The 25,145-nt window shown below is 54.7% G+C and overlaps 3 protein-coding genes across 3 annotated transcripts; 2 read left to right on the plus strand and 1 right to left on the minus strand.

The window, feature by feature from the left end:
- The first annotated feature begins 947 nt into the window (after nucleotides 1-947).
- HMGCL (3-hydroxy-3-methylglutaryl-CoA lyase) lies at nucleotides 948-13,041 on the plus strand. The gene is made up of 9 exons (XM_037032924.1): nucleotides 948-1,054; nucleotides 2,546-2,629; nucleotides 4,210-4,317; nucleotides 4,909-5,004; nucleotides 6,184-6,332; nucleotides 8,537-8,600; nucleotides 9,916-10,104; nucleotides 11,186-11,311; nucleotides 12,304-13,041. The coding sequence occupies exons 1-9, from the start codon at nucleotides 995-997 to the stop codon at nucleotides 12,403-12,405; spliced, it is 978 nt and encodes a 325-aa protein (XP_036888819.1). The 5' UTR covers nucleotides 948-994; the 3' UTR covers nucleotides 12,406-13,041.
- Nucleotides 13,042-14,262: 1,221 nt separating this feature from the next.
- GALE (UDP-galactose-4-epimerase) lies at nucleotides 14,263-18,957 on the plus strand. The gene is made up of 11 exons (XM_037032925.1): nucleotides 14,263-14,362; nucleotides 15,962-16,087; nucleotides 16,223-16,338; nucleotides 16,434-16,547; nucleotides 16,806-16,982; nucleotides 17,454-17,567; nucleotides 17,661-17,727; nucleotides 17,825-17,910; nucleotides 18,021-18,098; nucleotides 18,319-18,433; nucleotides 18,563-18,957. Exons 2-11 carry the CDS (start codon nucleotides 15,967-15,969, stop codon nucleotides 18,619-18,621), a joined length of 1,047 nt encoding a protein of 348 aa, XP_036888820.1. The 5' UTR covers nucleotides 14,263-14,362; nucleotides 15,962-15,966; the 3' UTR covers nucleotides 18,622-18,957.
- A 57-nt stretch (nucleotides 18,958-19,014) lies between these two features.
- On the minus strand, nucleotides 19,015-23,468 carry LYPLA2 (lysophospholipase 2). Its single transcript, XM_037032927.1, has 10 exons — nucleotides 23,361-23,468; nucleotides 21,833-21,935; nucleotides 21,532-21,563; nucleotides 21,339-21,404; nucleotides 20,788-20,835; nucleotides 20,626-20,696; nucleotides 20,409-20,482; nucleotides 20,227-20,328; nucleotides 19,950-20,123; nucleotides 19,015-19,869 (listed from the first exon to the last, which is right to left on the minus strand). Exons 2-10 carry the CDS (start codon nucleotides 21,908-21,910, stop codon nucleotides 19,819-19,821), a joined length of 696 nt encoding a protein of 231 aa, XP_036888822.1. The 5' UTR covers nucleotides 21,911-21,935; nucleotides 23,361-23,468; the 3' UTR covers nucleotides 19,015-19,818.
- Between the last annotated feature and the right edge of the window lie 1,677 nt (nucleotides 23,469-25,145).

Below are 25,145 nucleotides of genomic sequence, written 5' to 3' on the forward strand. Positions count from 1 at the left end.
AAATACTGCTCTAAGCATTGAATTTCATTGCCTCAGGAGATTTGCACATGCTAGCTGTCTAAAAAGCTTTTCTTGTATCCTCTTTACCTGGATAGATCTCACTCATTCTTCCAGGTGTTAAATCAAAGGATGCTCCTCTCTCTGGAGTCAACTGCCTGCATTTGAATCCCGAAGATGATGATGAAGTTAAGATGTGCAAAGAACTCAGAACAGCAAGGGGCAAGTAGCAATGCTCCATCTTATTGTAAGTGGTAGTGAATATACCACTGTTTGTGTGATTGTTGTGGACGAAAAAGGGACCACATACTAACCTTGACATACTAACCTCCTCCTTGGGGGAGGAAGGGGCACGTGGCGGGCCTGTTGTTAATGTGGGACGTACTATCTCGCCATGTACTGCACGCGTTCTTGACTGTACCGACCAGTGTAAAAGAAGTGTCTCTCCGTTTTGCTTTTTATTCAGGCCTGGAGATTTCCTCCTGTTCGGCTTTTCTCCTAATCTATCAACAGATTTCACGTAAACCTCCTTACAGCTTCTCCTTTGATTGTAACGTATAAAACAAGCTGCAGAACTGCCATTCTCCAGAGCATTTACTTAATCCATTGATATTTTGCTTCCTGGCTTGTTCTCAAAATTCGTCTCAAATAAAAGGCTTTTCTATAGGGTGGCCATTCTTCCATCGACAATAATATCCGTCTGCCCACACCTCCTTGACTCTAAACCTATGAAGACAGAAACTTTGGTTAATAGTTGATCCTCTTCATAGCCCAAGAATCTCACTTCTCAAGGCAACGAAGCGGTGCTCATTTGCCCCGGATAAAGAGTACGGCAGAACTGGGCGGATAGAAGGTAAGCTGAGCGGCTGGGGGCGGGGCCAGCGTAGGGCGTCCTGCGTCACTGCAGAGACCCGCCCCAAAGGCGAGGCCCTGCCCACCCGGAAGTGGGTAGTCACGTGGGACTCAGCGGGACCTTCCCCGGGACAGCCGGACCAAGATGGCGACAGTGAGGGGCCGGCTGCGAGAGAGACTGGTGGGCTTGGCTTCCGTCAGGGATGTAAGTGCCACGGCCGGCAAGGGGCGGCCGTGCAGGCACCGTGACGCTCGGTGCCTCTGAGCGACGAAGCAGGAGAGCAAGGTTTACTTTTCCCGAGTCAGGTGGACCTTGAAGTCTTAATGTGTACCCCAGATCCCTTGAGGATTATAGGGAAAACAGTCCCGGAGAGGGGGAGCGACTTGCCCGGTCCTGGAGACCTGGGACGCCATCTCCGGTGTCCTAATTTCCTGTTCAAGGCTCTTTCTGGTGACCCTGGCACCTTTCTCCCTCTAATTGAGCTTAAGACCTCTCCAAGCTCTTCCTTAGTGAAAAATCACAAATACCCCTTCAGTTCCCAGTGGGAAAAGCAGTCATTCCCCTCCCTTTGCCTAAATGCTCAACTGTCACACAGTTGGAAACGAGTCCCGACTTCAGGGAGTTAGAAATGGGCCTGCACTGGGAACTCGAATCTCTTGTTTACTCCCGTTTCTAAGGGGCATGTTCTCTCTGCTCCTAATTCTGAAAGAGACCAAATGTGAGTTGTTATTATTTTTTATGCAGCCATTGATTCTTAGAGCAAGGGGGAGAAAGAGAGAAACATCAATTTTTTTTGTTCCCTTTATTTATATATTTATTGGTTGATTCTTGTGTGTGCCCTGACCTGATCAACCTGTAATTTTGGCATATCAGGACAACCTTGTAACCCACGGAGGGCCAGGGCCAAATGTGAATCAAGTGGGGAGAACTACTGTTTGTGGTCTCAGCATTAGTGAGAATGAGTCCATTTCTTCAGATCGGCTCCCTGGGGGATTTTTCCCCCCACATTTCATGGAGTTTATTTGGTTTCATTATGTAGCATCTACAATTTACACACAAAGAAAAGAGGAGCGTAAATTAGGTGTTTAAATTTGTTCAAGTATTACAATAATGAGTTCCACAATTTACTCCCACAAAATATGGCAATACACCATTGTAATAACACAGCAACATTAGTCACTGTGGGACATCAAAGTACTTTAATTCCTTCCAAACTGTCAAGAAGACAGGGAGGGGTGGAGCAATTCAAAGTGCCTTTGTGACAAATGTTATTGTTAACCCATCCTCACCTGTGGGGGTGCTGGGCTGGGGGTGGGGGTGGCATTAAAAAGAACATTTTCTTTGTAACCCTTCCCAACTAGGACACTGGATTAGTTTCCTATGGCTGCTATAGCAAATTCTAACAAAGTTGGGGGCTTAAAATAACATTCATTTTCTTTCCCACCATCTGGAGGTCAGAAGTCCAAAGTCATTTTCACGGGGCTGACATCAGCATTTTAGAAGAGAATCCATTTCTTGTCTCTGCAGTTTCTGGGCGCTGTCGGTATTTCCGTGGCTGGGGCTGCATCACCCCAGTCTCTCTGCCTCCGTGGTCACATTGCTGCCTCCTCGTGTGTGTTTGGCTGAGTGTGCATTGCCCCAGGGGATTGGGACGATCTGTGCCTGTCACTTTTTGTTTTCTCTTTTAAATCAAAGGTCAGCACCTCATCCTTGAGTACTTTCCCAAAGCAGGTGAAAATTGTGGAAGTTGGTCCCCGAGATGGACTACAAAATGAAAAGGTAAAGCTAGAAATCAATCAAAAAAGCTTTTTTGAACCCTGAGAGTTCCCATGTGGTAGGTGCAGCAGAGATGGACAGAGCTATGCAAGACACGATCACTCTGCCCAGTGTAGGTCTGGGTCGGGGACCAGGTGGGTGCCTGTGACAGTTAAGCAATCTAAGATGGTAGTGCATGGGGTGCAGTATCCCCACATGCATTTCAAGGCTGTGGGGTGGCTGGGGAGCACTGCGGGACTGCAGCGTGATGGTGAGGGCATGCCTTTGCGTCCAGCAGGTCCATGGAAGGGGGTTTATGTAAACTAAGGAAGCCAATGAGGGCCATATGCAAAGATTTAGCCTTAGGGGTGTTCTCACAGCCGTTGGTAATAGCATAAAATTGGAATCATGCTGTCCAGTAGAACTTTCTGTGAAGATGGGAATGTTCTGGGCTGTCCTTTGTGATAGCCACTATCACATGTGGCACATGTGGCTGTTGAGCACTTGAAGTGTGGCTGAGGAAGTTTTATTTTTATGTAATTTTGATTAAAATAGATATATAACCACATATGGCTAGCATCTAACATATCAGACTTCACAGACCTGAAGGTTTCATATCAGGGAGGTTTTAAGGGTGGTTTTCTTTTGTTTCTGGCGTGTGTTTTGGAAATAATCATGCATTGATTTTTTTTCATTAAGAAAGCTTAAAAAACACAACAAGCATAATTTTCATATTGAGCACTTGCTAGGAACAATAAACTGTGAGCTCCAGGAGGGCAGAATCATGTCTGTCCTACTCCCTGTGGTCCCCGCAGCACCTAGCACAACCCCTGAAACATGGAGGGCCCTCAAAAATCATTTTGCAATGTAACAGATTACATTAAAGCAATGCGAGAGAAATTGTGGGGGAGCATGTGGAAGGGCTTGAAGTTCTTAGGATTTTTTACCTGATCCTATAGGTCCTAGGGAGCCATAGAAGGCATTTGAGCAGTAGAGTGAGATAGTGGAAGCTATTTTAGGAGGATTCCTGTGGGGTGGACTGGTGGAGTGAGACTATGCCATAATGTCCCTGGGATAATGATGCTAGATTTAGAAAGAGAAGTCCGTAGAGTCTGCTTAGCAACTAGACCTGGTAGGGGAGGGAGAGAAACACTAGGCTGAACACGTGAGAATGAGATCCCTGCCACCTGGGAGATGGAAGAGGAGGGTGTAATACTTTGGGGGTCCCCATCTCATAAGACCCAGAGGGTTAGTCATCCCTGCCCTTTCAGGCTATGATACATGGCCCTCAGTTTGCTTATGACCGGATCATAAATTAGCAGACATTTAGTTAAGAAAAAGCCTATATGGCAGAAAAGTATTGTTTCCATGTAAATATTAACTCCTTTTCAGATGATAAGCTGCCTCCAATGCACCACATCTGCAGAGTCTGAAGACACCTTGTACCCTAACTGTTGGCGAGGGTTACACATGAACTCACATTAGTGAGATAGTAAAGTGTTTGCTGTAGCAGACCCCTCGAACCGACAGGCGCTGCTTTCTGAGGCCGTTCGTTTCCCAACTTGGCTGACCTGTTTGTTCTGGTGTCCATCTCTCTATTGCAGAATATTGTACCTACTCCAGTGAAAATCAGGATGATAGACATGCTTTCTGAAGCAGGACTCCCCGTTATAGAAGCCACCAGCTTTGTGTCTCCCAAGTGGGTTCCTCAGGTGAGCCCCAGCCGTCAGTGAGAGGTGTTTTTCAGAAGAGAGGGATGGAAAGGTTTGCATTTGTCCTGGAGGGAAGTAGAAGTCAAGAGCATAGGTTTCCGGGTCTCTGACTTGCAGAGGTCTTAGATGATTCATAGCAGTATTACTCAGCAAAAAAAAAAGAAGAAGAAGAAGAAAGAAACAAAAAATAAAAGTAACCTGGCAGGTGGGAGGCTTGGATTCAGCCTGGGCTCTGCCCCTGAATTGCTTGGTCACCTTGCTGGGACCATGCAGCCGAGTGTTAGATCACACAGAGCCAAGCCCAGTGACCATGCTCTCAGTGTGTTCTCCGTGACCAGCTGGTGATAGTGGCACTGCTGTCACCAGTATGTGAAGCTGACAGTATTCTCCATGAGGAGAAACTGGAGCTATCACCCACACCCAGGGGCCTTCTGACCCGTCAGCCGTCACACGTGGGGATGGCTCTGGGGAGACAGCCCCGCAGAGCTCCTCACCAGGGGTTCCGAAGACCGGGTGATGAAAAGGTTTTCTCTACCTGAGCTCTCTGCTTGCCCTTACTCATGACTCCACAATGTCTCCTTTGGTTTCCAGATGGCTGACCACACTGAGGTCTTGAAGGGCATCCAGAAGTTTCCTGGTATCAGCTACCCAGTGCTGACCCCAAATTTCAAAGGCTACCAGGCAGCAGTAAGTTTGTTTGCAGAGGTGGGGGGGCGCGGGGCGCTGCCTTTTCCCTGGGCCTCAGGCCCTGCCCCAGGACTTCTGTCTGAAGGGCTGTTTCCAGTGGTGAGGAGTGCTGTCAGCCAGACAGATGACAGGCTGGGGCAGTGCTGGGCCAGCCACTCCCCGCTCTCTGGTCTGGACAAGTCTGAGGTCCTGCCCGTATAGTACGGCTAGTAATAGGGTACCATTTTTAGGATTTCAGAAGATAAAATGAAAAGAAATTAATTAGGAGATAAGTGCTTAATAAATTATAGCTTTTTTGTTCTTACCCATTTCCTCTGTAAAGAAAAGGAAAGTAAGATCTCAAGAATTTCAACAGGCCCTGGCTGGTGTGGCTCAGTGGATTGAATGCCGGCCTGTGAACCAAAGGGTCGCTGGTTTGATTCCCAGACAGGGCACATGCCTGGGTTGCAGGCCAGGTCCCCAGTATGGGGCACGCAAGAAGCAACTACACATTGTTTCTTTCCCTCTCTCCCTCCTTTCCTCTCTCTAGAAATCAGCAAATAAAATCTTCCCCAAAAAAGTAAAAGAGTAACCAGCTTCCTGGGCATGGCAGTGGCAATACTGGTCCTTGGGGGAAGGCCAAGGTTCTTTCTTATTGAGATATAATCCACGGTATTAATTTTCTGGGGTTGCCATAACAAAATACTACAAACGGCAAAAATGTACCCTCTCACAGGCTGGGGGGCCAGAAGGCCGAGATCAAGGTGTCGGCAGGGCTGGTGCCTTCTGTGTGTTCTGGGGGTGACTCTGGTCCATGGCCCCAGTTCCCGGTGCCAGCCAACGCCATTGACATTCCTCGGCTTGTAGGTGTGTAACTCTAATCTCTGCTTCCACCTTCACTGGCCGCCCCTCTGCGTCTCTGTCTTCGCATGGCTGCTCTCTCATAAGGACACCAGTCACATTAGAGAGAAACCAGTATGGCCTTGTCTTAATAAATTATATCTACAATGATCCTATTCCAAATAAGAACATAGGCTGAGGCACTGAGGGTTAGGACCTAAACGAAACTTTTTTGTGGGGAGACAGAATTCAACCCATGACATTCATAGATCCTAGAATTGGCTGTGGGACTGGGGGTTTGCTGTTCTGCTACCCCTCGAAGGGCCGAAGGCTCAGAGGAGTTCCTCTGGCTGTTGGCAGGTGGCTGCCGGAGCCAAGGAGGTGAGCATCTTTGGAGCTGCCTCCGAGCTCTTCACCAGGAAGAACATCAACTGCTCCATAGATGAAAGTTTCCAGCGGTGGGACCAGGTCTTGCAGGCGGCCCAGGCAGCCAGCATCCCTGTGCGGGGGTGAGTCGGACCACATCGCAGCTGCCTGTCTTTTCCACGTGGCCATTCTGGACCAGTACCCAACTCTGACTCAGTGACCCTCCCCCACACACTCCCTATCCTGGGGGCAGGCAGCCTAAGCTCCAGGCTGCGACATCTTTTCCCAAGTAAATGTGGTCAGAAGAAACCCTAGCAAGTGCGTTCTCCAAACCTGATTTGGGGGTCAGTTCACCAAAGGAAATCTTAGCAGGACAGAACATTAGGCAGGGCTCGTGGCAGTCGCTTTACTCTTGCCTCCACCACCAGCTCTTCACACGTCCCAGAAGAGTCCCCTAGGCCTCCTAAACCTCCAAGACCAACCACAGCGTCAGTAGCAGTGGTGCCAGGGATCATCATACGTAGCTTCACAGCTGGCCAGCAAGGAGGGGAGTAGCCGCTCGTTCAGGTGCCAACACCGAGGCTCAGGAGGACGGAGCGTCCGCTCTAAGGTCCAGATTGCAGCCAGAGTGCTTTCAGAGGCGCACTCTGACCACGTCACTCCTGGTTAAGAAGCTTACGGTGACTTCCCCACTCCAGACTTTTCCACCTGGGTCGCAGGCCCTGCGTGGTTCAGGCCCTGCTCTCAGAGCAGCCTCAGTGGTCACTGCTCCCTTCCAGCCCAACTGGGACTGCCTTCTCTTTGTCACGTGGTCCCACTCTCTCTTGCCTCTGGGCCTCTGCACCTGCTTTCCAAAGATTCAGAACTCACTTCCTCCTACATCCTACTTATCAGGACTAACCACTGTTCATCCTTCAGTCCCCTCATGGCTGCTAGTTTCTCCAAGAAGCTTTCTCTGTCCCTCAGCTGGAGTTAGTGCTGCCCCCAACCCCAGACTCCCTTAGTCCATTACACATCCTCTAACTTAGCACTCACCTGCTTGGTAAACTGTCCCTTGCCTCCCACCCCCACTAGATGGAGCCCACATCTCTCTCAGTTCCTGGTGTACCCCTCTGCCAGCTCAAGGCCCAGCACATAGTAGGTGCCCATGATCTGATGGGCAGATGCATGGATGGATGGGTGGATGGGTGGGTGGATGGGTGGGAGGATGGGGAAGCAGGAGCTTGTCAGGTCTGCCTGACTCCCAAGCCTGGTCTAACTTTCCCTTGCTCAGCAACGACTGGAAAATAAGAGGGAGAATTAAAATGGAAAACTATACTGAGACCTTTAAGGCTGAAGTTATTTAACCAGCAACCATTTGTTATGTGCAGAATAGTTTGCTAGACTCTGAGAGGTTTGAGTGGAGCCTCGGCTCCAGTGGTGTGGTTGGGAATAGGGCCGCCTACATCCGAGACCCACTCTCCTTACCATAGCTCGTAGGATCCTGTGATGACGCCGGTGCCCACCTCTCCGGCCTCGGGTCGGGCCTTACTTCTTTGCCCCTTGCTCTCTGTGGCTCAGCTCTTCGCTGCCTGAATGCTCTTCCTGTGGCCACCCCCCTCTCTCAGCTGCAGCGTCTGTCTGTACACGTCTGTCCTGGGCCACCCCAGCCACTCTTGGCCTCCTCTGATTGCTCCTGTCACATTCCCTGACCTTTCCTTCACAGTGCGTCACCTTCTGAGGTTATCTCCTGGACTTGTCTGATTGCCCTTTAATCAGCTGTCTCCTAACTGAGAATAAGCACGGTGGGGGGGGGACCCATCAGCCTTGCTCACGGAGCTACCCTAGTGCCTGGCCCAGAGGGGCCAACTCAGTGTCAGTTGGATAAATGAATCATCTGACAGCTCACCAGAGCAGGCCAGCCCGGCTCTTAGTCCTGCCTTTGGTTTCATGGGCCCCTGGTCCCTTCCTGTAAGAATGGGCCCCAGCTACCCTGGCCCATGTCCTACTTTACCTGCCCTCTGTGCAGCTCAGGCACCTATTCACGTTACCTTCTCCAGCCCCTTCCCCATGGCTGGTCTCTGGCTGCCTCTCCAGAGACCTGTGCAACTCCTGCTTCCTGAACTACAGGCCCATTAGTCCCCTTACTTGCTGTGCTCTCCACTGCCCCCTCCCGGCACTACTCAGCACCACCTTCATTCTGGCTCTGTCATTGAATTAGCCTTTCACCCAGGTGCTTGGCCTCCTGCCCAGCTCAGGTTTTGATTGCGGGCTAACCAGGGATGTGTGTCGAACAGCCTCCCTTGCCTCAGCCCGCTGGCCCAAACTCAGGGGCACTGATGCCGTTTCTTCCCCCATCTTCCTGCAGGTACCTCTCCTGTGTGCTCGGATGCCCCTATGAAGGGAAGATCTCCCCGGCCAAAGTAGCTGAGGTGTGTGGGGGCACCAGGGCGGGGCTTTTGAGAGAGCTGGCTACCTTGCCTGCCCCTGCATGCAGAGGTTCCCCTCACCGCCCTGTCCTGGTGGGTCACTGATGTCCTTCATTCACGCCCCAGCCCTCCATCCCAGGATGAATGCTGCCTCTGGAGTTTCCAGTCTGGTCAGTGGGCAGATGATAATTGAGGCAATAATCCTTTGTGCAGAGGCTCCTCAGCCAAGGTGGCCGAGGTCCCTTGTAGTCAGAGAGGCCACAGAACACCCTCTGAGCAACAGCCAGGTCTGAGAACACATAGTGGAAATTGAGTTTCAGCAACACAAGGTGCTCATGGCACTTAGTCCTCAAAACCAGCCTGCAAATTCAGTATTGTTGTTAGCCCATTTTCCAGCTGAGGAAACTGAGACTGATTCAGTTGCCATGCGGGTTGTCCATGGTGCAACTGTGGCTCGGCCCCCATGTCGTTTACCTCTGGAGCCCGCTTGCTCTTCCCTCAACACCATGGCAACGTGCAAAAGCAAGGAGTGGCAACAGTCATGTCTGCCCATTGAAAGGGAGCGCTGTGCTCCAGATCTCAGCCTCCTGTTGCCACTGTAGCCCTTTAAAGCCTCATCACCATTTTTTAGAAGCAGAAACTGAAGCTCAGAAAAGTCAAGTTCCTTGCCAAGGCCCCACAGCTAGTGAGCGGCAGAACTGGGGTTTTAATCCTTGTCACCCCAGAGCCGCTCCTTCGGCTGCACCCTCTGCCCCGCAGGCCACCGGGCGCCGATCACTGCTCTCACCACTCCTTGTCCACAGACCGTGGCCGGGTGCATCCAGCCCCCTGGCCCTGGCGTGTGCTCCCCCCAGCCGCATGGAAGTGTCTCCCTATGTCAAGCACACACTCTGGCTTTGCAGTGATTTTAGGGGTCTGCAATGGGCTTCTGAAAATTTAAATAGTTTTGTACTCTGTCAAAAATATAAAGCTAGCACTTCAGACCCATGACTTCACAGATCAGAGATAAAGCTGCCAGAAAGGGGTCCATTTCACTGCTTCTAGTACCTGGGTCTGACGCACTGTGTGAAGGGGGAGGCTCGGGTGGGAAGAAAGCGGGGGTTGCAGCCCCAGGGTCTGCCCTGTGGCAGCTCCCTACGCCCTGGTCTCCTGATGAGGAGCATGGGGACTGATCTCATTCAAAGTTGTCAGGAGCCAGCGATCCCATCTGTCTACCCGTCATGGAGGTGTTCTGCACAGGCCACGGACCCCACTTCTGCACTCTCTGCCACTTGGCTTGGGAGCCTGTGTCCTCCAGGCGCCGGCTTGTCTTTCTCAGGTCAGTAAGAAGATGTATGCAATGGGCTGCTACGAGATCTCCCTGGGGGACACCATCGGCGTGGGCACCCCTGGAGTCATGAAGGAGATGCTGTCTGCTGTCATGCACGAGGTGCCAGTGTCTGCCCTGGCCGTCCACTGCCATGACACCTATGGCCAGGCCCTGGCCAACACCCTGATGGCCCTGCAGGTAATCCAGGCATGTCCTAGGAGAAAAGCACGCATCCATTCTCATGATGAACACAGGTGCGTTACCCTGCCCCAGAAGTTCTTACATCTGTGTATTAGGGGCAACAGTGAAGGGGTTAGGTGACCATCCTAATGCATTATGACAGATGCCACAAAGGGAGGAAGCACGGGGCAGAGGGAGGTGCCATCCCAGCTGGGTGGGTAGGGACGTGCTGCCAGAAGAGGCCTGAGCGAGGCTTCAGAGACATGGAGAAGTTCATCGGTCAAGCAGGGGAAGCAGAAAGGCGGCTTGGCAGCACTGCCCAGCAAGGCCGAGGCAGGGCTCGGGAAGGGCTCGGGGCCCTGGCCCTGGGGTCGCACGCTGGGTAGGGAGTGTGTGAACACGCCTCCGTGTGGAGCAGCAGGCCGCGCCAGGCAGTGGGGCGCAGGCAGTGGTCACTTGGGGTGAGCTTTTACTGCCGCTTCCCGGAGACTGGACTGAGACCTGCGATCAGGCTGCCCTTGAGACCTGCTTCTCCTGGGCTGGCTGCCCTGTGGGAGAGTTCTCAGCGTCTCTCCACCGGCTGCCTTGCGGTAGCGTTAGTCTGATTCCAGCCTGTTGTCTTCAGGTTACAGAGCAACCTCGGGCCACTTTTTCCCCCCACTCCCAACTTACCTCCTATAGGCCAATGTCTCAGTGATTCGATTACTTTCTTTTTTAAATTTAATTTTTTTTTAAGATTTTATTTCTTTAGAGGGGAAGGGAAGGAGAGAGGGAGAGAAATATCAATGTATGGTTGCCTCTCGTGCACCCTCTGCCAGGAACTGCATCCCCTGCCGGGAACCGGCCTGCAACCCAGGCATGTACCCTGACTGGGAATTGAACCTCGATCCTCTGGTTCACAGGCCCGCGCTCAATCCACTGAGCTACACCAGCCAGGGCTTTTCAGCGGGGTTTTCACTGGGACAGAATCACAAACACAAGGAAGGAATGACTGCCAGTGGCATTTCAAGCAGCAGACAGCTGGCAGATTTCTCAGGACCAGCTTTGTAGGCTCTGGTCCCACAGTCAGAGCCATGTTTCACTGTCTTTATGTTTCTAGATGGGGGTGAGTGTCGTGGACTCTTCCGTGGCAGGACTCGGAGGCTGTCCCTATGCACAGGGGGCATCGGGAAACTTGGCCACTGAGGACCTGGTCTATATGCTGGCAGGCTTGGGCATTCACACGGTAAGCCTGTCTGTCCCCTGTTGTGACAGCCCTGAACCAATTAGGGCTCTGCCTGAAGCCAGAGGACAGAAGCTGATGGGTTCATTTAGGGTTATTGTTATTTCGGGGGGAAGGGAAGCAGTTAATAGGGGAAAGTTATTAGGGTGCCAGGGCATTGTTGTGTGTTCTTGAGAGAACAGAGTGTGAGCAATTGAGGCCTCTAGAAGGCCAAGCTCTCCTGCAAGTTTGCTGCTTTAGTTTAGAAAGGCACCAGGAGGCAAGGGGAGCGCCCCAAAAGGGGTGAGGTGCACAACCTGACGTGAGTCAGTCCTCTCTAGACGTCATTCCCCGTCAATGGGGGTAGTGGGGTGAGATGGCCCCTGGGGCATTCCATGAGGACTGGAAGCAGAGCACCTGCGCTTTAGGCTCAGAAGTCACTGGGTTTAAAACCTAGTGCTGCTGCTCACAGGCTGTGTGACCTGACAAAACACTTTACCTCTCGGAGCCTAAGAAATGGGATAACAACACCTATCTCATAGGGCCAGTATGAGGATGAACTAGGGAAATGTAGAATGCTTAGCCCAGAGCCCAGGACATAGTGCAGGGGAGCAAACAGGAGCTGTTGCTGCGAAGAGCAGGTTTCCCGAGTGGCCCTTCCAGCTGGTGCTCGAGCTCCCTCTGCCCCACAGTTAATCCCTACAGTGTGTCGTGTTTGACCCTGTGGGCCAGGCCCTGGAGATGGAGCATGGAACAAGACCCATGGGATCCCTGTTCTGGTGGGGGCACTACTAACCGTTGCACGGGCTGAGGCCTCCTGTACCAGGGAAATCAGAGGGGGACCCAGGTGCCAGAAGGACACAGCCTCAAAGACAGCTAGCTGGTGTCCCCTCGTCACAGGAAGGAGCCCTTTATCTTCACCCTTACTCTTTCAGTACCACAGCTGTCTGTCAGTGTGCTGTTTCCCGGGTGTGGGGGCATATCATGACTGACTTCAGCCTCCTTGTGTCTCAAAGGGTGTGAACCTCCAGAAGCTCCTGGAAGCTGGAACCTTTATCTGTCAAGCCCTTAACAGAAAAACCAGTTCCAAAGTGGCTCAGGCTACATGTAAACTGTGAGCCCCTGGCCCACCCAAAGTTCAGGGACTGTGGGATGGGGGCTTGCCTGGATGATTCACTGATGGACTCATGGAAATGGGAACAAAATGGACAGGAACGGGCACCTCACTGGCAGCCCTGCACACAGCTCTCTCCTGGTAGAACGGAGGCAAGGGACAGGAGCTGCTTGGCCTCAGGCCCTCCCTGCCAGAGTAGAACGAAGAGGCCCCGGGGCCTGGGGGCCTCCCTTCACCATGGACCCAACAGCCCAGGAGTTGAATCCCTGGGGCCACTTGGAAACCCAGTTCCCTGGCTTGGGTTGATCTTCAGATCTTAACTCTGGATGAAATCTGACAGGTGACTACACAGCTCTACCCAACTGTGGCCTTGGCCATTGCTCTCTGACTTCAGAGGGCAAAAAGGCACGGAGGGGTTTTTCCCCAAGCTGGCAGAGGGCATTTGCTGAAGGGGTGAAGGCTCAGTTCTGCACTGGCTACCTGCCAACTTTAGCCTCTCTGGAAAACCACTCTGAACATAGTTTTTGAAAACTGCTATGTAATGAAAGGTTTAATGATGCTGAACCATTCCAGGATCCTGCAGATGTGTATATATATGAGAATGGGGGAATAAAACGTCTTCATTTGCAGTCTGAGAGGTGAACGCAGACTATTCATCTCTGGATTCATTCTCTGTTTCCCCACCTGACCCCCAAATTTACAGTGACTGGAAACTGGTGGCTTTGGGCTGACTCCAGAGCTGGCCAGAGTGCCCCGGGAAGATGTTCCTGGGGCCCTTGGCTCTGACCAGGGCTGCTGCACAAGCTCTCTGAGGGCAGCAGGGCCGTCTGCTCCTCTGGGTCTGGGCTAGAGCCGGTGTGCTTGGCTCTTTGGATGTCAGGCTCTGCCAGCCCTCAGTCGTCCTTGCGCATTCCAGGTTTTGGGAAACACTTGTGCATTTATTTACTGGCTCTGGTTTCATCACACAGTATGAAACATGCCTTTATACACACATGCCTTTATACACATCATTCCCTAGCCATACCATTATGTTAAACAGAAACATGATCATTTTTTAATCCACTGTGGTAGGCAGGGTGCAGACAGACCATTCTCAGTCTGTGTGAAGGTTGAGCGCAGTCAGCACACAATTCCTACTTTACCTTCACCTCACTTTGGACCTCATTGGGATGGGGGTAGGGGAGGCTTCAACATCCGGGGCCGAGTCCAGTGGGAAGCAGCTGGGGAAGGGCGAACTTCGCTTGGGTTAGGGCTGGCCTAGGAGCCGGAAGATCCTGATTCTGGCCCAGTTATCACTAGCTGTGTGACAGCAGCCAAATTACTTTAGTCTGACTAGTATTCTGGTCTGTAAAGTGCCAGTGATAATACCTACCTGATAATAAAGCTTCCAGTTCTTTGGTAGGTTTTCGAGCCATACTTCCCAGCACCTGCCGCTTCTAAGGCAACGCGCACCGTTCCCTTCTATCAGCGCCGCCCCTTACTGTCTTCGTTCCACGCAGTTGTGTATTAATGCAAGGCTCACTGATGAAAGGGTTAAGCAGATACAAAAAGCTTGGAAAACCTGCAGGTGAGCTGGGAGCCCTAACTCCCTGGGCGCTGCCCTCCGCCCTTTTCCACGGGTCGGGATGAGCGCTCGATCTTGGCGCAGAAACCCGGAGCACCCTCCGTGGGAGCGGATCTCCGCTGCTCGGCTCCGAGGCCCGAGTCTGGCCGCGGGCCACTTTGGCACTGGACTGTGCTGCCCACTGCTGGCCTTTTAGGGGCGCGCTCTTCGATGGCCAGCTCCTTTGGTCCTCCCAGCGTCCCGTACTGCTGTCTCCCCGAGTGACGTGTTCCCTGCCAGTGACGCGTTTCCTGCGGGTGTGAGAGGGCGGGACCTTGTCCGCTGTCAGCTCTTAAAGGGACCGAGGCTCCGGAGGCGGTAACGCTAGAGGCAGCGTGGGACGCGCAGTCCCGATCAGGTTCGGGAAGGGAATGTGGGGCTGGACTGTCCGGCGAGCGAGGGGCCGGGTGGTCTACTGGGAGGGAGCGAGAGCTTTTGGGGGCCAGGCTGTGTTCTGGGCAGAGTATCGCCAGGGCTGGCCCGCTCCAGCTACCGCAGCTGGGGCGGCCCGGGGTCATTCATTCCCAGTCTGGGGACGCCTTGTGCGGCCCCCTTCTAGCCGTGACCCCAGACCCAGCGCCCTCTCCCACCCATTATGTAGACTGGAAAAACCGAGGAGACGTCAGCTGGGGCCCGGGGTGGTTCGCTTCACCAACCTTCTTGCCTCGCAGGGCACCCTCCGCGACCACTTTCTGGAGATCCGCACAGTGTGTGGATCTCAGTGGGATGGGGGTAGGGGAGGCTTCGACATCCGGAGCAGAGTCCAGCGGGAAGCAGCTGGGGGAAGGGCGAACTGCTTGGGTTAGGGGCTGGCCTAGGAGCTGGAGATCCTGATTCTGGCCCAGCTATCACTAACTGTGTGACAGCAAGCAAATTACTTCAGTCTGACTTTAGTATTCTGGTCTGTAAAGTGCCAGTGATAATACCTGCCTCATTAGGATACTGGGAGAATTCAGGAAAATAATGCAAAAGTGCCCTGTACACCGAGGGCGCTCCGCCAAACTGGTTGGAGCTGGATGAACCCTGGAGGCAATTGAGGTAGCCTGGAGGAAGACAGCTCCTAGCAGGGCCTCCCCGAATGAAAGACCTCAGTATTTGGTGCTTTCCACCCTCTCCTCCCCCTCTGCCCCTGGAGTTTGTTCAAGGCGGGGTGCACACCTGGCAGTGGAGTAGGCGCCAGGGCCACGTCTACACTGGCCAGCTCAGTGCTGCCTAGAGTTGGGCGGGATCCTTAGCTCCAAACTGCGAGTGCTCCTGTTGGCCCAGGCAGGGGAAGAGGCTTAGCCAGCCTGGCTGACCTGGGGTGGGGTGGGGCCAATGCCAGGAAAGCAGTGCTGCAGTCCCAGAGCTGGGCTCAGCCTGCCTGGCAAAGGACCCCACCCTGAGGCTGGCTGGTAAGTTTCCTGCTTCCTCCCTTTTGACCCTGGAGGGAGAGCAAGGCGGGAGGGCTGTGTGCAGCTGGAGCCCAGGAGCCAGTTTATACCTAGTGGTGGCAGAAGGACTGGGAAGGCCTGAGTCTGGCAGGCAGAATCCCTTCCTGGGCGCTTGGAGTTCCAGTGCTGCTGCCATGTGGGCTTCTGCCCAGCACTGTTCAGTTCCCAGACGCCTTGGGGAAGAATGTGGAGCCTTAGATTCCACCTTCCCAACCCAGGGCCAGTTTGGTCTAGAAAATACGTGTGGGTCTCCCCACCTGTACCATGTGACAGGCCTTTAAAATCGCCTCATTTAAATCTTACACTACCACAAGGCATTAGTACAGTAAGTCCCATGTTATAGAGATGGAAACTGAGGCAAAGAGAAGGTAAGTGATGGTATCTAAACTTGGACGAAGGCGGATTCCAGAATCACCCTATTAAGTGGGACACACTACTGCCTCCCTCCGAGACCAGATTTCTGCTGGAAGGAGGCCCTGAGTGGCCAGTGCAAGCTGCCTCTGAGACTGTGTGTCCTGGGCCAGGTGCGATGGCAGAGAAGGTGCTGGTAACGGGCGGGGCTGGCTACATTGGCAGCCACACAGTGTTGGAGCTGCTGGAGGCGGGCTATTTGCCTGTGGTCATCGACAACTTCCATAATGCCATCCGTGGTGAGTGCAGGGGTGGGGCTGGGGCTTCTGGAGAGGTCAGAAGGAAAACCCTGGGTTCTGCCTTCAGGGGGGTGTATCTTGGCTAGTCCCCAGCACCCCACCTCTGATTTTGATGGCCTCTGTGTGCCCAACCAGGAGGGAGCTCCATGCCTGAGAGCCTGCAGCGAGTTCAGGAGCTGACGGGCCACTCTTTGGAGTTTGAGGAGATGGACATCTTGGACCAGGCAGCCCTGGAACGTCTCTTCAAGAAGGTGGGGAGCTGGCAGGCAGGCAGGCAGGCAGGCAGAGGGCACTGCCACGGGCCGGGGCTTGTGGAGCAGCATCTGACCCAGCTCTGTGCCTGCAGCACAGCTTTGCGGCAGTCATCCACTTTGCGGGGCTCAAGGCTGTGGGCGAGTCAGTGCAGAAGCCTCTGGACTATTACAGAGTTAACCTAACGGGAACCATCCAGCTCCTGGAGGTGAGATGTGGGGCAAGGACACAGGCACTGGGAGGGCCCCTGGCCAGGCAGGCAGTTCCACAGCGAGTAAGGGGGTCAAGTCAGGCAGGGCCCAAAGCTGTATCACCTTGGACACATGTCTTTCTTTACCTCTCAGCCTCGGTCTCCCCACCTGTAAGTGGGAGTGCCCGTACCTTGGCCCCATCCACCAGTGAAGCAGTAAAGGGCTGGGAATAATGTGGGAGGTAGAGGCCACTGACACCTCCCCCCCACGGCCAGATCATGAGAGCCCACGGGGTGAAGAGCCTGGTGTTCAGCAGCTCAGCCACTGTGTATGGGAACCCCCAGTACCTGCCCCTGGACGAGGCCCACCCCACAGGGGGCTGTACCAACCCCTATGGCAAATCCAAGTTCTTCATTGAGGAAATGATCCGGGACCTGTGCCAGGCAGACAAGGTGAGAGAACCCAGCCCTGGCTCTGCCCCGGTGAATCTGAGGACAGGATCAGAGGCAACCCCCACCGAGGAAGCTAGGGCTCAGGGAGCAGCAGAGACTGCCCAAGGCCACACAGCACCTGGGGAAGGACCCAATCTCCCAGCCCCTTTCTTTTTTTTTTTTAATATTTTATTTATTTGTCTTTAGAGGGGAAGGGAAGGAGAGAGGGAGAGAAATATCAATGTATTGTTGCCTCTCATGTATCCCCTGCTGGGAAGTGGCCTGCAACCCAGGCATGTGCCCTGACTGGAAATCGAACCGTGATCATGTGGTTCGCAGGCCCGCGCTCAATCCAACGAGCTACACCAGCCAGGGCTCCTGGCCCCTTTCTAGGGATAGAGAACAGGCATGGAGGGCAAGAGGTAAAAGGCTGTGGGTTGAGTGGGGACCCAGCCTGCACCCTCGCCCCGCCCCCTGACCCGTGTCTCACAGACCTGGAACGCAGTGCTGCTGCGCTACTTCAACCCCACGGGTGCCCACGCTTCGGGCCGCATTGGTGAAGACCCTCAGGGTATCCCCAACAACCTCATGCCCTATATCTCCCAGGTAAGGAAGAAGGGGAGGGATGGGCTGCCCTGGGTTTTAGGGGTACAGCGGGTGCTGAGGGCCTGGGAAGAGCTGACCTGACCTACACCCCAGGTGGCGATTGGGCGACGAGAGGCACTGAATGTCTTTGGCAATGACTATGACACAGAGGATGGCACAGGTGAGCCCAGGATGAGCAGCCAGAAGTGGGAGCCACGAGGGAGACCCAGGTGGCCTAGACTGTACTAAGCCCTCCCAACCAACCAACTCCTCCGTAGGCGTCCGGGATTACATCCACGTGGTGGATCTGGCCAAGGGCCACATCGCGGCCCTGAGGAAACTGAAAGAGCAGTGTGGCTGCCGGGTGAGGAGAGAAACGTGGATCGAAGGAAGGGAGGTGGAGTTCTAGGAAAATGGGGCCCTGAGGGGTGCTTAGGCCAGCCCCTTCCATTGTACCTGTTCTCTCCTGGGCAGATCTACAACCTGGGAACCGGCACGGGCTATTCGGTGCTGCAGATGGTCCAGGCCATGGAGAAGGCCTCTGGGAGGAAGGTGGGTGCCTACCCTGCCCGGCCCCCTGACTCCCAGCAGTAGACCCGGCCCCTCCTACTGGCCTACCTAAGGGGCGCTGCCATCTCTACTCAGTCTGCCCTAGCACTGTGTGCCTGCAAGAGATCCGGCCTGGGCTCCATTCCTTGAGGGTCTAGTCAGAAGCTGGCTGGGTGAGGCCACGGCTGGCTCAGTTAAGCTTCAATTGTCCCCTCTCTTGTAGATCCCATACAAGGTGGTAGCACGGCGGGAAGGTGACGTGGCTGCCTGTTATGCCAACCCGAGCCTGGCCCTCCGGGAGCTGGGCTGGACAGCAGCCTTAGGGCTGGACAGGATGTGTGAGTGCCAGCCCAACCCCTGGGAGACAGCCAGGGGCCAGGAGGCACTGGCTGGGTGGACATGCCCCGAGGTGGTGGCGGCCCTGCACTGCAGTGTGGATCCTGACCACGTGCCTCCCCCTATCACAGGTGAGGATCTATGGCGCTGGCAGAAGCAGAATCCCTCAGGCTTCAGCACACAGGTCTGACACCCTCTCCTACCACGAACCAGGAAAGAGAAACAACTGCCTGCTCAGCAGCATCTGGCAAGAACCCAGGGGCCTCAGAGCCTGCCCTACCTCAAAGTCCAGTGGGCCAGTTCAGCCTACAGGCATGAAGCCAAGGGCTCCATGGATCAGGAGACAGAAGTCTCTTAACTCTTCGCCTCCACAGGGTCTGGGAACACAGGGCCCATCAAGATCATGGAGATGAGAGTGGGGGAGGTGGGGCCCTGAGACGACAACACCCTGCTCCCAGGCACTAATTTATATTGTTATGAAGGCACTCTCCAAAATATTTAAAATAAAAGGTTTTCTTACCCTGAAGCATTTTCTCACACATGGTGTCTCCCTACCTACCCTTTGGACAGAACCAGCCAGGCCTGAGAGTTGAAGCAATTCCTTTAATTTTATCGGAATTCAGGACACAACAAGAAAACACCCAAACCCACATGGAGACAGAAGACGAGACACAACTCCTCCCCCACCTCCCCTGGCCCTAGAGAGGGAACAATGTGAGGGTGACACAGCCAGGGAAGACCTTGGGCCTTGGTCCAGCCCTGCAGGCTCCAGGCCCGCGAGGAAGGTAACAGGGAGACAGGGCCCAGCCCCCGAGTCAGAAAGGGCTGAAGGAAGGCCCCCTCCAAGGATTCTGCCCCCTCACCAACACTGCCCAGGAGCAGGTAGCCCACAGCAGCAAGGGGGCCTGGGGTCACGGACACATTCATGATTGAGAAGCAGCTGGAGTGGAGGCAGAAGAGACAACGATTATCTCGGGCAGAATCAGTTGGGAGGGGGTAGATGGGGCCTGGGAGGGCCCCTTGGGCCAAACCCTGAGGTCACAGGAGGGGGCCCAAAGCGGGGCTAGTGAGTGAGGTCCTGAGTGAGTGGGTCAGCGGCTGGGCCCCTTCTCCCGCTGCCTACAGCCCCTCCAATACTGCTGCTGGGGGGCCCACCTCCAGAGAAATGGAGAAGAAAGCAGCCCAAACCCTACTGCAGGCAGCCAGGCAACTACAGCCAGGAAGGAAGGCCTGGCTAGGCCTTGGCCTGCCTGCCCCAGAGGCCTGTGGGAGGAGGATAGGTCAGGGAAGGTGGGGACGGGCTCGACCGGCTCAGATCCAAGATGGTGCCACGCGTGCTAGGTCCCCTATGAGCTGGGGGGACTGCGCTGGGGGCCAGCAACTCTGGTTAGACAGGAGGCAGGAGCTTCTCAAGAAACTCCTTCACAGCTGCCATCTCCTGGAAGGAAGGGGGGACTGTGAGAGGCTCCTGGTTGGAGGGAAGGAGAGGGGCAGGAGCAGGAAGCAGCCTTTACTGACCTGAGGACAGGAGCCGTGCATGACACCTGGGTAAGTCTTGAACTGGACCCTTGCAGGTGTGACAACGGACCGGAGCTTCTCGGCCGTCAGGGCCCCAAACCGTACGGGAACCATGGGGTCCAGCTCCCCATGGCACTGAAGGATGGCCAGGTCCTTGGCACTGCCGTTGGCTGCCTGCGGTCAGAACAAGACTCAGAAGGCAACACCGGTGCTTGAGCACAATTCCGAGGCCAGAAGGAGACTCAACGGGCAGGACAGGGGTCACGGAGACGCTCACCTGGGGGAAGGCCCGGTGCAGAGGCAGCCAACAGCTCAATGCCACGATGCCAGCCAGAGGATGGGGGCAGGTGAGGGCAGTGTAGAGGGACAGGGCCCCACCCTGGAGGGCGGGGAGAATGAGAAGTCAGTCATGAGGGCCCAGCTCACCTACCCACCCCCCTCCACCCTGCCCCCCCTCACCTGTGAAAAGCCTCCCAGGACAATCCGATTGGCAGGGATCCCATTCTTCATTTCGTGCTCAATCAAGGCCTTTACTGGGGGAGGGGGAGGGAGAGTGGGTGGGGGGAAGCTGCTAGAGGGGCCCCAGGAAGAGAGCAGAGGAAGGTACCACCCAACGTTTTCCTGGAGGGGTTGGGGTGGGAGCAGGGAGTGTGCTGAGGAGGAGCTGGGGCCTTACTATTCTCTGCTGCTTTCTTGATGCCCTCCTCGTCCTCAGGGGCATCCGGACTCAACCCCATCAGGTCAAACCTGGGAAACAGAGGCACTGGCAGCTACAGGAAGACCCCGGCCAGCCCCCTACAGCTCCCTCAGCTCCCATTCCATCACTCCCCAAACTCACCAGGAGGGCATCACCATCTTCATGTTGAGTGTCACGGGGATCCGAGGCCTGGGGAAGACAGCAAGAAGGGCCATCATGCTCCGGAGGGATGAGGAAGCCATAGCAGTGAACCCAGGAGGGGACAGAGCAGCCCCTGGGGGCCCCTCCCTCCTCTGCCCCCTCCCAGCAGGCAGTGACTGTGTTTAAGGTGTTGCCAGGCAACATGCCACGCGGGGCTGGAAGCTGTGGTTAAAGCATCAGCAGTAGAGATAAGAGAAGCATAGCCCCAGCACTCTGCTCGCAAGGGTTCCAGCTCAGTGGGTGAGTACTTGGGGAAGGGGAACAGAGGGTCCTAGTTCTAGAAGGACTTGGGTCTGGGAGACCTTGGGCTGGGGCTGGACCCCATTCCCAGGGCCTCCACAGGAATAAAGGCTGAAAATGACACTTCTGACTGCCCTGGGCCCAGGCCCCAGGATGCAGCTGGCGGGAGAGAACAGACATGGGACCACAGGATCACCACCCCCACATCTGATTCCCATCCTTAGCCCCTCCCTTGCTAGGGTGACACTCACGCATGGGGACAGATGTACTTGACGTGAGGGAGCCGGATGGTGGAGAGGGCGTCAGCCCAACTGTGCCTGTAGGAGGGAAGGGAGAAAAGGCACCGCTGTGGCGAGGGAGAAAGGGAGGGCACAGGCCTCTCCAGCCCTGCCCACTGGGCCAGGCCCCACCTCCCAGGGAACACCCACTCCTCAGCTCACTCACCCTGTGTCTCCAAGTCCATGTAAAAAAATAACCTGGGAAGAAATGAAGGACGGAGAAATGGAGGAGGGCCACCATCACCATCTTGCTATAATTTCCTACTGTCCTTTAACTTCTGGCCACCCCTCCCTGTCCCCCATGGACGTGAGGGAACTCAGGTAGCAAGCAAACAGGTTACTGGCCACCCCCCACCCCCCTGGCTCTAGGCTGCTCACTTATCATTGCCACCTCCATTTTTCCCATACTCCTCTGGCCAGTTCCCCAGCTGGCCTGGGGGCTTTTGTGGGTGGGCGAGGACCCTTACCGCAGCCGTTTCCCGCTCAGCTCCAGACACGGTGGCAGCATCGGTGAGCAGGGGCACAGACATGGTGTTACCACACATACACTGCAGGGCTCCAGGCTGGGGCCTGTGCAAGTTCAGGGGACCGGTCAAGGGCAAGCCCAGGCAGGGGAGAGACTCCCGACACAGGGGCAGAGCCTCAAACCCAGGGCCCACACAGCACCCCAGGTTCTGTCCTGGGCACAAAGAAAAGGAAGACAAGAAATCCCCAGCTACAGCAAGTAGGAAGTTGGCCTCTGTTCTAGCGATGAGAAGCAGAGGTGCCCCTTCTAGTGCCTCCTGGTGCCTTTTGGTCACCACACAGCCTGCACTTGCTGGAAATGGGCAAAAGGCAGAGTTTAGGGACTGTGGGGGAAGGGAGCCAGGACATCCCCTGCAGCCTTCCCCCCACCTAACAGTCCTCAGCAGGTAGCTGCCTCCTCCCAGCTCTCCAATCATCCCCCTTCTCTACAGCCTCCGGGTCCCTTCCTCCCCAAATCCCAGCCCTACTGGGAAATGAAGGGGAGAAAAATGGCAGAGAAATAAGCTTCCAGCTTCTACTCCCCCATCCCCACCCCACACGCATTTTCTCCAACTTCTCACCCATCCAGCCCCCACCCAGCCTTCACAGCAGTCTCTGGCCCAGCCACTCCCAGAGCCCCTGGGCTGCCCATGCCCCCCAAGAGCACAGGGTCCACCACCCATATCCTACCTAACTGGTGGCCCATGTCCCCCTCAGCGGGACTTCAAATGGGTCCCCCAACTTGACCACAGTCTGGGACACCCGAACACACAAGAGTGTCAGGCTGGCGGGCTCCTCACCATCCTTAGCATCCTTCAAACTACCCAGAAGCTTCTGCTACCTGCCTCTAAGTGCCTACCCGTCCCAGCAGCTCCCACCCTCCCGACTGGCCTGCACTTTCCATTTCTGATCCCGAGTGCACCTCTCTGCTGTGGGATCCCTCACCTCTGACCCTAGGGTCCCCCTTCCCACAAGAGAATGCACTTCTTTCTAAGCTGGGGTTCCGTCCCTTCCCAACTGAGCGACTTCCACCTCTCACCCGAGTTCCCCCTTCTCAGAGTGGAGCCCCACCCTGACCTAGGGTCTCCCTCCTTGTCGTAGAAACTTTCCAGCCGATCCAGGATCTCCCACTCCCCATAATGGGAACTTCTGTTCTAAGGGCCGCGCCTCCCCACGGTGACATTTTCTACCTTGACCCGGGACCTGCTGCTGCCCAGAGTGGCAGTCTACCTTCGACCCTGGGGAGCCCCCGCCCCACGATGGGGTCTTCCAGTTTCGACCCCAAAAGTCCCTCTCATCACATCCGGACCCCGACTTCTTACCCCTCTTTACACCCCAAAGTCCCCAAGACTGGCCAGCGCCTCCTCACACCTCACTCCCCACCCCCATCCTTCACAATTGCGGTTCCCCTTCCCCATTCGCCTGGACCCTCGTTGTGGTCCAATCTCTCCCAGGGCCCTTGCTCTGCCTGCGGGTAGGGGACCAGCGTACCTTCACTCCCTGGGGCTTTCGAGACCTCTCGGGCGAGTCTCCTCTTTCTCCGGCACAGACACACTCTTCCCCCTCCACCGCCCCCGCCGGAACTTCCGTTCGAGTCCCGGGAACCCAGCCATCGCGCTACCGGAAGTGGCCTGGCCAGCGGTACGGAACCCGGAAGGGGGCTTCGGGCTCTCGCTATATAGGAGTTGCCAGGGCGGGCACCGTGGGGCCACTCCCCATAATCAAGCCAAGGAGTCACCTGCAAAACTCAGGCAGTGCATCCGAGAGTCCCATTTGCTGCCACCGCCCATGTCCCTCCTGGAGGAAGGCCAACCGGAGGGAGAGGCATTATTCACAAGAGCATGAAGTTTCCCACCTTCCCATCCCCACGGGCCACACTTTGTTAGGGTCTTGGGTATCTACCACTAGCTTTCATGCCCTAACCCTGGGTCATGGATGGAACCCTTAAAGATCCTTAGAGACCCTCTACTCCAGTCTTATTTTAAAAGCGAGGAAACTGAGGCCCAGGGAGGGGAAGTAAACAGCAATCTCGGGGTTACACTGTAATGCTACCTCTCTGCACCTGCTTTCTGGGCTATAAAATGGTGATAATAACCACCCTACTTCACAGCTTTGCTGGTAGGTGCAAATGAGGTCATGCGGAAATGCTTAATACACATAAAATCAGTGTGAGGCCTTAATGACTCTTAAAAAGAGCCCTGGGAAAATAACACAGGCCACATAGCAGGACAGCTGGACAGGCATGGGCAGTATTGTCTCAGCTTTGCCCTGGACCTGCAAGGCCAGGAAGGCAGTGCACAAAATACCACTATCGACGAGCTTCAGTGAATAAGAACAAAAAGAGCTCATGTGGGCACCAGAGGCACCCTGTGCTCCTTGCTGCACTGGTAACATGGAAATGTGGATCGGGGTCCACTGAGAAGCCGAAAGGGGAAGAACGAGTTGAAGTACCGCGTCCCTGAGAGAATACATGAGCATCTGCCAGCAGGAAATGAATCATGCTCTTCTCTTAGCAGTGTAGGACTCATTCTTTCAGCATAACCTGCACTGGTTTGTCTTCAAACTGACAACAGTAAACTTCGAAGTCCAGCAGGGCACTTTTTCCCAGGGTAAGGGGCAGTTTGGTCCTAAGTGCTCCAACAGGTCAGAGACAAAGGATTCTGCGCAGTAAAGCTTTGGGTCCAGGGGACCGCAGCCGGCCCAGGACCCAGGACCAGAAAGGGGATGAGTGGGTGGAGACAACACAGCTGTTCCCCCTCCCAACAGAAGCCCTGCTGGGTCCCTCGTGGAAAAATGAACCACTCCTGCACCGCTCATCACCCGACACCTTCAGCGAAGTCTTCAGGGGCTGCCTGTGATTACTGCTTCAATTAGTGGAATTAGTGAAGGAATTTTCTGCTCTATTTTTAAATTTTTTTTTGTTGACTTTAGAGAGATGAACAGAAACATCGATTTGTTATTCCACTTATGTCTCCCCCCATTCCAAATCAAAAAGCAATCCTTTTATTTTTATCTCAAATAGATCCAACAGAAATAAAGAGGCCAAGAAAGAGGATCCTTAGTGCATCAAGAATTGCATTTACATTCTGGTTGATTTCAGGCCTGACTTTGGAGAGGCTGCGGCTGCACAAAGCTTGGTGGTAGCAGGCTTTACCTAGGACAGGCTGGACAAAGTGGGTACATCCTAACAGTGTGGGCCCAACCCTGAGGAGTTCTCTCAAGAGGATCAGATTCAAAACTAATTCCTATTACCAATTACTTCTATTTTCTGCAAGG

This window comes from Sturnira hondurensis, unplaced genomic scaffold (assembly GCF_014824575.4).
Source record: "Sturnira hondurensis isolate 20B ecotype Veracruz unplaced genomic scaffold, ASM1482457v3 Scaffold0021555, whole genome shotgun sequence".
NCBI classification, from domain to species: Eukaryota; Metazoa; Chordata; class Mammalia; order Chiroptera; family Phyllostomidae; genus Sturnira; species Sturnira hondurensis.

Excerpts from the sequence above, each read along its gene's own strand:
- GALE (XM_037032925.1), top strand. The coding sequence starts at position 15,967 with ATGGCAGAGAAGGTGCTGGTAACGGGCGGGGCTGGCTACATTGGCAGC. Across the intron at positions 18,099-18,318 it reads AGAAGGCCTCTGGGAGGAAG|ATCCCATACAAGGTGGTAGC; the intron begins GTGGGTGCCTAC and ends CCTCTCTTGTAG. Across the intron at positions 18,434-18,562 it reads CTTAGGGCTGGACAGGATGT|GTGAGGATCTATGGCGCTGG; the intron begins GTGAGTGCCAGC and ends CCCCTATCACAG.
- LYPLA2 (XM_037032927.1), bottom strand. The coding sequence starts at position 21,910 with ATGTGTGGTAACACCATGTCTGTGCCCCTGCTCACCGATGCTGCCACC. Across the intron at positions 21,405-21,531 it reads CATGGACTTGGAGACACAGG|GCACAGTTGGGCTGACGCCC; the intron begins GTGAGTGAGCTG and ends TCCCTCCTACAG. Across the intron at positions 20,836-21,338 it reads AAGTACATCTGTCCCCATGC|GCCTCGGATCCCCGTGACAC; the intron begins GTGAGTGTCACC and ends TGTCTTCCCCAG.
- HMGCL (XM_037032924.1), top strand. The coding sequence starts at position 995 with ATGGCGACAGTGAGGGGCCGGCTGCGAGAGAGACTGGTGGGCTTGGCT. Across the intron at positions 2,630-4,209 it reads ATGGACTACAAAATGAAAAG|AATATTGTACCTACTCCAGT; the intron begins GTAAAGCTAGAA and ends TCTCTATTGCAG. Across the intron at positions 10,105-11,185 it reads ACACCCTGATGGCCCTGCAG|ATGGGGGTGAGTGTCGTGGA; the intron begins GTAATCCAGGCA and ends TTATGTTTCTAG.